The 9,963-nt window shown below is 35.3% G+C and overlaps 1 protein-coding gene across 1 annotated transcript; it reads right to left on the bottom strand.

Moving 5' to 3' along the window:
• Window positions 1–545: 545 nt before the first annotated feature.
• Window positions 546–9,713, bottom strand: LOC142640385 (digalactosyldiacylglycerol synthase 2, chloroplastic). The gene is made up of 5 exons (XM_075814444.1): window positions 9,554–9,713; window positions 8,164–8,567; window positions 7,420–7,683; window positions 2,873–3,222; window positions 546–1,539 (listed from the first exon to the last, which is right to left on the bottom strand). The coding sequence occupies exons 2-5, from the start codon at window positions 8,443–8,445 to the stop codon at window positions 1,029–1,031; spliced, it is 1,407 nt and encodes a 468-aa protein (XP_075670559.1). The 5' UTR covers window positions 8,446–8,567; window positions 9,554–9,713; the 3' UTR covers window positions 546–1,028.
• Window positions 9,714–9,963: the final 250 nt, after the last annotated feature.

Raw genomic sequence — 9,963 nt, forward strand, 5'->3', positions numbered from 1 at the left:
GTGGTTTCTTAGTAACGACAACAAGGCTTAGAGGGCGTTTGGATCCAAGTCTACACGTCCACGTCCGCATTTTGCTTCCTTTTTTTTTTTTTTTTTTTTTTTTTAACCCAGCCGCAAGGTTGGACTTTTCAGCCATGAACAGTGCACAAATGCACTGTTCATGGGTCCCACAAATTTTACTTTTCAGCAACTTTTTCATTAAAAATGGGTCCCACGGTATTATTCACACATTTAAAAATTATTTTGCTACAGTGTTTTCAGTTTTCAGTTTTCAGTTTCAGCAAAATAGGTTCTATCCAAACGGACTCTTAGTGTGTGTTTGGCAAAAATTATTTTTGCCAACTTATTTTACTATTCAGCTTATTTTTGCTACTATTCATGAGCTTCACTGCACTTTTTGATACTATTTATTTATCCCACTGTACTATTTCAACTAACTTTTACCTTTATCTGTAGTACTTTCAGCAAAAAAATTTTAATTTCAGCAAAATAAGCAGATCTCAAACAGACCCTTAATATTGAATTTTATGGGTCAGTTATGAATCCTCAACAGAACACTTAGGGTAGACCACATATATTATTTTCTTCCATTCTTAAGTCAATATTAATTTACAACATTGGCAATGTCCTTTGTCTTCCAAGTTTTATGTTACAGTCAGAACAAACATTTGAGAAAAAGATAACTCATCACAAATAACAAAGCAGTCCTAGATGATGATGCATATTATACAGAAATTTATAAAAAATTTATATAAAAAAAAAAAAAGTAACACCCCCCCCCCCCTCTCTCTCTCTCTCTCTCTCGCTCTCCTTTCCTTTGTTTTGGCACAGAAAGACAAACTTTGGCAGCAACCTTATTCAATTCATGACCAACACAGTGGGAAGATGCTTCGTATGTGATCCTCAATTTTAGGCAAAAAGAAAACATAGTAGAACAAGATGGCTTTAAACCCGTATCCAATTTATGCAGAGACTGAGAATGATGATAAACAATCCCTAGCCTTTTTCATAGAAGAAGCCTAACCATATCATTTTCTTGAGCCATGCTTTCCTGCACGAACAGCCAACCCTAGCTCTTTACATTGCTCTTCATTTGGTTGCAAGCTCCCTGGAATTGCACCAAACATTCTTCGAGATGCTTCAAACCCTGAAATCACATGATGCATATATGCTGATGCATCCTCCATGTTCCTCTTCATATTGAAAGATGTGGACATAAAGCTCTTTGAAGGAGTTCTTGACAGTTTCCCTGTAGGTAACTGGTCCAGCTCGGTAACCTTCAGAAACCGTTCTGTAGCTGACTCCCATGATAATTCATGCCTATGAGCTTCTGTCAGCTGTCCAGGCTCTTCAGCTAATGCCCTTCGTGTGGCTTCAACAAAGCCATTGCTGCTATCATAGGTCCAGCAATTTGGGAACTGCTTGAAGAATTCATTTGAGGGATGATTGGCGCACACAACAATTTTTCCCATTGCCAGTGCTTCAGCTGTGGTTGTACAGACTACATCCGTGGTGCTTGGATTAAGAAAGACTTTATAACTGAAAGAGAAACAAGAAAAAGGAATCTAATAACACCACCAACCATGTTGATAATCTAGAAGCAAACCACATATGTGGTGGTTGGAATCAGAAAGACGATATTGCTGAAAGATAAAGAAGAAGATAAAAAAAATAAAAAAAGGAAGATCATTACTTTGAGTGTTTTTGAAGGGCTGTATGCAACTAGAGTTCCATTTGTTATTTGCTTATAATCACAAGACCAATTTCATCCTTTCAAGAAAATAACTTAAATAATATATATATATATATATATATGTATGTATAGAGAGAGAGAGAGAGAGAGAGGGTTGGGTTCAAATTACACATGGTGTAACTTTATGTTATGTTACACCACCTAATAACTTTTTATTGGACTAATATTCAAAAATCTCACTATTGGATTACATGTTTACTATGTTCTTAGTACACATACCAAGTTTCGTGCCAATAAAATGTTGTCTACTATTCACTCAATCAAATAACCTACAAAATATGCACAATTTAAATACAAAAACTTGAAAATTAAATATTTGATTGATGACATGGTTCTTGATCTCAAATCATCTTGAAATTTTGCAACATGTAGAGTATAAGAAGAAAATCTAATCCAACGATGGATTTGTTAAAATTAGCATTTAATAAAATAAAAAATAAAATAAATAAAAACACTGAGTGACTTAACATAGCTTGAAGTTTTATATATATATATACCTCCCGTCTTCCCCCCCCCCCCCCCCCCCCAAAAAAAAATGGAGGATCATTATCTACGACATAAGAGGGGTGACTAGCACATATTTGGCATAAGAAGCGCAGATTAAGACATAGGGGAACACAAGAGTGCTTTTAGAGGAGATATATACCAAGTCGGTCGTCACAAATCATTAAAGTATTTGGACAGAATTCAATCTTCTCTGAAGTTGCAAACAACAGAATGAAATTTGTTCAATTATTACCCCTTCTCTCCTTCTGGAGGGGCCACCTGGGGAAGGGGGTGTGGTTTGAGTGACTTGAGTCATTGACTTATTGGCACAAGCATTTCTTCTCAGGACCATTTAAGTTGAATCATTGGTATGCTAGAACACATAGAATCCACCACAAAAAATGTGATAGTCATGATAGACCACAAGTTGCCACAGGTACTTTCTTTCAGCTTCATTATTTGTTCCCCAAAAGTCAATCAAAAGTGTTCGATAAGGCCACCAGTAACACCCAAACTACTGTGGTGCTAAGCATTATTGGTTGACTAACCTTATAATTTCTCTTTTTAATTATAGATAAAACCAACAATAACATTTGTAACATAAGACAGTTGGACAAGAGGAAGAAGGCTTACTCATGGAATAGAGGATCAGAATGATCACGACCAGGGTGAACTCTAACAGCTAGTTCCAACTTCTTAGCAGCTTCCTGGACCTGATCTGAGTCCTCACCACTTCCATATAAATCAATCTCAATCCCAGCTAGTTCCTTCTGGTGATCATGAAGAAGTTTTAGTAGCTCCTTGTAGCCTTTGCTCCATACCATCTTCCCAATGTAGTAGGCACCTTTGGTGAAGGCTTGCTTCCCATTTTGTTGTTGCGCTATCTTTTTCCTGCCTATCTCAATGAACTTGGGATTGACTCCATGAACATTGCAAATTATTGATTTGGGATACTCCTGCGTGGCAGCAGATAATCTGATTACCTGCAATCAAAGTACAAGAAAAATCTGGTGAGAAAGATATTTTTCCAAGATAATGACAACAGATTTGAGAATAAGCAAAGTCAACTTTCCTCAAAATTGTCCACTTACTAATAATACATTTAGCATGTAGAAAAAAGCAAGGAAAATAGTAATCCTAAAAGTCTCTTCTCCATAATTATCAATAGATTCAATATTATTTGTAAATCTATGTCACATTGACACTTGGAGCCTAATCACAGTGTCATGCTACACCTAGATACACTCTGCAGCACAAAAAAAGTTCCTAATTGTCTCACAAGCCACGATCCCCCAATGTATGCACTCAAAACTTTACAAAAGCAACTATATTTAACTTGAAATAAATAAAACAAATGGCCTTCAGCTATACAAAAGACAGATTACGAATGCCTAATCTTCCCCTAACATTCTAGCACAATCAACAATAATGCCCCTAGAATAAATAGTTTCTCAAGTGTACCATATCAACACACCGAAAATGCATAATTTCTCGTGCAATGCATTATACATAACTATAATCAGTGCCAATAGGATTGTTTATTTGGGTAATTAAACTCACGCAGCTCTCATTAGGGTGGTTTGGGATATTTGTGATCAACCAAGGATAAGGATTTCAAATATGCCTATGGGGTCATGTATTTACGCATTCATATTCATTAATAAGTATCATGCATATAATTTTCTTTTTCTTCTTCCTTTTCAGGAGTTTTTATTTTTTATTTTTTTATGAGTAATAAATTTTATTGATATCAAAAAATGGACACCCTAGTACACAAGGAGTGTACAAGGGGTCAACAAAAATTATAAGAATCAAGAAAATCAAGAAAGGAAGAAAATGATTGGTTTCGCAAAGTAACCAACCAATCTAATAAAGTCCTAAAGAAAAAAAAGCTTGAGGTCTGGTATGGATCTCTCATTATCTTCAAAACGCCTACTATTCCTTTCCTTCCAAAGACACTGCATTAAGCAATGGGGAACAATTAACCATATATGACCATTTTTATGACGACTAAATCTGTCTTGCCAGCAAGCTAGAAGCCCCACAACAAACTTTCAAATTCCCTTGAGATTTACGGAAACTACACTCCCCCGAAACTTCTATAGAAATGAGTATGACAGTCAACCCTCCCTCCCCCCAAAAAAAAAAACAAACAAACAAACAAAATTTGACTTAATGCCTTTAATAGCACATTTGAATTTTCAATGGACTACCCGGCCCTAGGTTAAATGAAATTTTCCAATCTTACCTTTACTTAATGATGAAAGCACCATTTTGCCCCTAAGTTGCCCAAAAAAAAAAACCTAAAAGGAAACCAAAGCCCCCCAATATTGCCAATGGGGGGCTAGCAAAATCCTCATATTGTCCTTTCCATATCATTTTCTCATTTTCCTCTTCTTTTTTTTCTTTTTTTTTCTCTCTCTCCTTTCATCGCTGTTCTCTCTCTTTCTCCCCTTCTCTCTTTTTCCCTTCTTTCTCATCTAAGCCGACCCATCTTTTGGGAAATTTTAAGGACTGATTTTGTTGAATTTTCATTGAAATACCGAGAAAACAACCATGTCCAATACCGAGACAAGATCTTCCATGAATACCAAAGCCTCCACCATGATTCATGAACATAAAAACCCATCGATAATTAACTGAATGTTTATCGTTAAGATCATAGCACAAATAGAGAGAGAGAGAGAGAGAGAGAGAGACAGAGAGAGACAGACAGACAGACAGACCCACAAAGGAACAAGGTGCATTTTAGCAAGGCTGAAAGAGAGACATTTAGGGAAATGGAGGAGGAATTGAGGTGTAAAATGGGATGGTGTTGATAAAAAATAGATGGCCATGATTAGATCCAATAAGCTCATATCCAAAATGACTTAACCATAGTTAAGACAAGAGTTAATAAATGTAGGAATTTTCTTATAATAACAAAAAATATTCTATTAGAGTTAGTAACGTCAAAGGGTAAGGATTTATCCATTATGTTTATCACACACTGCTCGCCTTGGGAGGGGGGAGGGGGGAGAGTGTCTTTTTTAGCAAAAGTTCGAGGGTTAATCATTAATATCATTTGCTTAAACCACAAAGAAGATTAATGCGATTTACCCTTTTTTTATTAGTAAATATAAATAAATAACTCTCTTTTTTTTTTTTGATAAGTAATAAATAACTCTCTTTTTTATTGGTGTATTCCTTGCATACTTCTCTTGTACTTCGGTTTTACTCATATCCATAGCTTTTTAATAAAATTCATTCTTACTTATCAGTTCTTTTCGCTCATGAATTGAACTCATTAAGAATAAATAAATATATAAACTGAATCAAAGACTGGTAGAGAAGGTTCTATTGAAGGTAGAAATCTCCCATATTATGAATAACAAACCCTTCATTATGTAAGAATGAGACAAACTTGGACCGCAAAACAAGGTTGTTAGGTTTTAAATTGTTGGCTAAATTCCCGTGTTAAAACAAAGTGTTGTAAGGATTGCATTTTAATCAAGTTTGGTTTGTATTTAGTCAATCAAGAATCAGAAGTTCCAAAATCAAGCTTCAAAAGACTTGCTAGAGGGAACTTCAGATAGAAAGTTCACAAGACCATCGCTCAATCAAAACTTGAATTGGAAGTTCGTGAGACCTTCGCTTGATCTAGATTGCGTGAACAGCAAACCGACTTAGCAGTGCCAGCTGTTTAACCTATTTCCCTCCATACAAACAACCCTTACTACAGAGAGAGGGAGAAATGCTGCCATACAGAAGTAGATCTAAGAGTCAAAGCTTCTTGAACCTAAAGAGTTCTAAATCCTCCTCCTAGAGTGCTTCTCCTTGTGAGACATTTTCAGAGTTTCTCTTTAAGAACTCCCCGCTTGAGCCTTAAACATAAGATTTAAACATCTGTGGGTGTAGTTCCTTCAAACCATAGAAAACCTAAACCCTTTCCAGCAAGTTCATTGGTAGAAAACTTTTAGAGAGTTCTTTGGAGCACCAGAGTTCTGAGTCATTGCAAACAAGTTTGTTCATGGAGGAAGTTCTATAAAAGGATTCCATGGGCAAGGGGCCACAATGGTGGAAAGGCAGATGGGTCATTCACTGAGGTTCCATAAGGAGTATAGGATACAAAGGTTATACATGTTCTAACAATCGTAAATGCTTATTCTATAGTGAACTCTTCAATTGATTTTCCACATCATCACCAAAATCTTTGTGTTGATTTTCTTGCTTTTATTATTACTGTTTTTGAGATTTGGTGATTTATAATTGTGGAACGACTATCTATTTGGATCAATATATAACTTGATCTATTGATCAATTAATCTGATGCTAAGTCATTTAAGGTCTCAATCAGAATTTTACAAAGGTGTATACCGCAGCCACACTCTTGAAAGATAAATGATTCAACGTAAGGGGGCATATACAAAAACCAAGCACCAAGATAGGGACTTTTCTTATTGATATAAAACTTCAATTAAAATATCCATCCAACACCTTCACCTACTAATTTGACACTTACTAATGCCACTAATAAAACAAAATTCTGTGTTTCCATATACTAAAGAAATATCACTGCATGTGAAGTTATGAAAAACTAACTAAACATAGCCAAAAAAAAAAAAACTCAAAACATAGCAATAACCAAAAGTTAGAGTTTACTTAAATAATTAAGAGAGGCTTGATTCATTGCCTAAACTAGCTCAGAGAGAACATCAGCCAACCCAAAGTTAGTCACAGCCATCACCCTGCGTTAAAATCTTATAAGTCATTTAGAAAAAAACACCAAAAGGGATGTCTATCACTAAGACATAACTAACATGATGGTACTCAACACCCCAAAATAAAATATTCCAGACTCAAAAACAACTTAGTACATGGAAAACTAACTAAACACAGCAATAACCAAATGCTATACTTTACTTAAATAATTAAGAAAGTCTCAATTCATTGCCTAAACTAGCTTAGAGGGAACATCAGTAACCCCAAAGTTAGTTACAGCCATCACCCTGCTTTAAAATCTTTTAAGTCATTTAGACAAAAACACCTTCAAAAGGGTTGTCTATCACTAAGACATAACTAACATAATGTATTCAACACCCCAAAAAAAAAAAAATCCAGATTCGAAAGAAACTCAATATATATATATATATATATATATATATATTGGTATGAAAACTAACAGTTATCAAGAAACATACCTTGTGGCAATAGATATCAACAACCCAGGTATTTGCGTATTTAAGAAGATATGCTTGCATCCCGCTCTTCTCTCTCTTTACATATTCCATATAATTGGTATGAATAATTCCTACAACCAGGCGGAATTTGACTTTCCATCTCTTCCCATGATGAAACCATGTAAGATGCTCAGGCTCCTCAAGAACGGCAATATCTGCCTCTTCATCAGGGATGATTTCTGAAATATCTCCAACAGCAAGAATGCTCCCTTTATCTCTAGAAAACTGCACCAGAAGTGATGTAATTGATTAGTATCATTCTCCACAACTGAAAATAAGAATTAAAATGGCCAAAAGAGCAGGTTTTTAATATTGTGCCTAACATTGGTCCTAACCAAAGACCAGAGAATTTGGGACAAAGCCAATGAATGGCAAATGATTTGACCTCCATGGGACCATGTCCACAGTCATTAGGGTAATAGTAAAGGTTATAGTTACATTTGAGCTTAGTATTATGCTTGAATTAGACAAGTGGGTTAAGGGGGATATAATGGCATAAGCACTTCAAAGTTCATGAAGTCTCAAAGGGATAAGGAAAATCTTTTGATTGCTAGGTTACAAATAAAAGACAAAAGTATCCCTACTCAGGCCAACAACTAGACATTCAACTCTCTTATGGAAGATGTCAAACCCACTTCAAAAAAATGATTAATTTAGGTGCAGGTGAGTGCATTAAGGATTTTATAAAATTACAGAAATGATTACCCTTCCAGGATAAAAACGTATGCTGAAACAAGATGCAAATCCAGCCCTCTCCTCAAGCCACTGACGAACATATGTTTCCTGCTCTGAAGGTGATTTGAATGTGATGTTGCTGGGATATACTAGTACTTGCTCTTTCAAAGATAACCATGGAATCACCAAGGTGACCTTTCTCTCCCCGTCTTTTGAAAGATATGCTGCACGAAACAGAGGGTTGACAGCAGTTCCAGTCATCCATGGAAGGCTGGCGGTAGTAAAAATGGCAATATGCTGCTTTTTATCCATTCAGTTATCAGGTTCAATTGCAAATACTTATCAACTCCATACGCTCTCTTGCAACTTGAACCAAACTACTTGCACAAATTAAGGAAGCACAACTTTCAAGGATCAAAAATTGAGGACCCCAACTGCACTAAGGGATAAAAGCAAACAATCATTCAAACTATCTAACAGCCATACAAATTCAAAAACATATTATGAAAGAAACAGCCATGATAAAGAATTGAACATAACTTCTTCTTCTTCTTTTTGTGAATAGAATTGAACATAACTTGTGCTAAGTAAAAATATCAACGCATACTTATTCCAATCAAATAAGTATTGAGAAATAATATTTTAATATAAGGGAATTCTTAAGAAGGGGGGAGTTCTGGATACGCACTTAGCGTTTTCCCAGGTTAAAGGGAAAGATTTATATAAATATAAATCTTCAATTACATCTTTACAATATTAAAATCAATATCCAAAGAATCAGATTCCAACCAATTTGGAACTCCAGAGAACCAAAAAAAGGCCCTGGTTTTCCTCTTTTTAACTATAATTGCTATATATTCTTCTATAAAGCTTCACCCTCAACTTGCAATACTATACCTCAATTTACAATGTACAATAATTTTCACTCTAAAAGTAAACAATTTAGCTTAAACTAAGTATATTCCCTAATAGATTGACCCACAACTCTGATTCTCTAAAAACTTAAACTTTCCCTCTTTTGACTGGTAAGTTACACGTGCACTCAGCATATTTTGAACCCAAAATCTCACTCTCTCAGCCTATTCTTATAGTTTCATTTGAGCCATAGCTCATAGCAAAATTATTCTCAAATTTCATCCTATCTCAAACTCTAGCACCCAAAAATTACCATATATTCAAAAATAATAAAATAACATAACAGCAAAATCATGTAACAGAACTTACAACAGAAAAAAACACAAAGAAAGACAAGCTCAAATATTGTTGGCCGTACAAGAAACACAAAGTAAAGCAATTTAGAATCAAACAAACTAAAACAAAATCTGTACCTTAAATTAATGGCTATAACAGTGAACTAGATATTTGCGTTATTCGCCAAAACTGGAATTAAAAAATTTAAAAAAAAAAAAAAAAACTGTACCTTAAATTAATTTGTTGGAAATAGCAAACCTAAGCGAGAAAGAAATGTGGAGCAAAGAGAAGAGACTTAAGAGAGATTTTGTGGAAAAATATGTTATAGAGAGAGAGAAGAAGAAGTGTACGAAAGAGAAATTAAGGAGTGTTACGGTAACAGGAAACGTGAGAGAAAAACAGAGAGAGAGAGAGAGAGAGAGAGAGAGAGAAATGTACTTTGGGTCGTGGGCTTTAAGGTACTTTTATGTGTAACTGAAACCGTGCCGTTGAAGACAGTGTTTGAGGAAATGTCTAAGACGGCGTCGTCATAGTATTACGTGTATTCCGTTAATTGGCAACGCTGTCTATTGGACGAAACAGTTGGAGGTGGGCCGTGGTATGATTATTGGTAAACGGGTTGTTTTGTGTTGTGAAAAG

The sequence above is a fragment of the Castanea sativa genome, chromosome 6 (assembly GCF_040712315.1).
Source record: "Castanea sativa cultivar Marrone di Chiusa Pesio chromosome 6, ASM4071231v1".
NCBI lineage: Eukaryota > Viridiplantae > Streptophyta > Magnoliopsida > Fagales > Fagaceae > Castanea > Castanea sativa.

Coding starts and splice junctions, on each gene's coding strand:
- LOC142640385 (XM_075814444.1), bottom strand. CDS start 8,445: ATGGATAAAAAGCAGCATATTGCCATTTTTACTACCGCCAGCCTTCCA. Junction 7,684..8,163: donor TACGTTTTTATCCTGGAAGG/GTAATCATTTCT, acceptor CTTCTGGTGCAG/TTTTCTAGAGATAAAGGGAG. Junction 3,223..7,419: donor TTGATATCTATTGCCACAAG/GTATGTTTCTTG, acceptor CTTTGATTGCAG/GTAATCAGATTATCTGCTGC.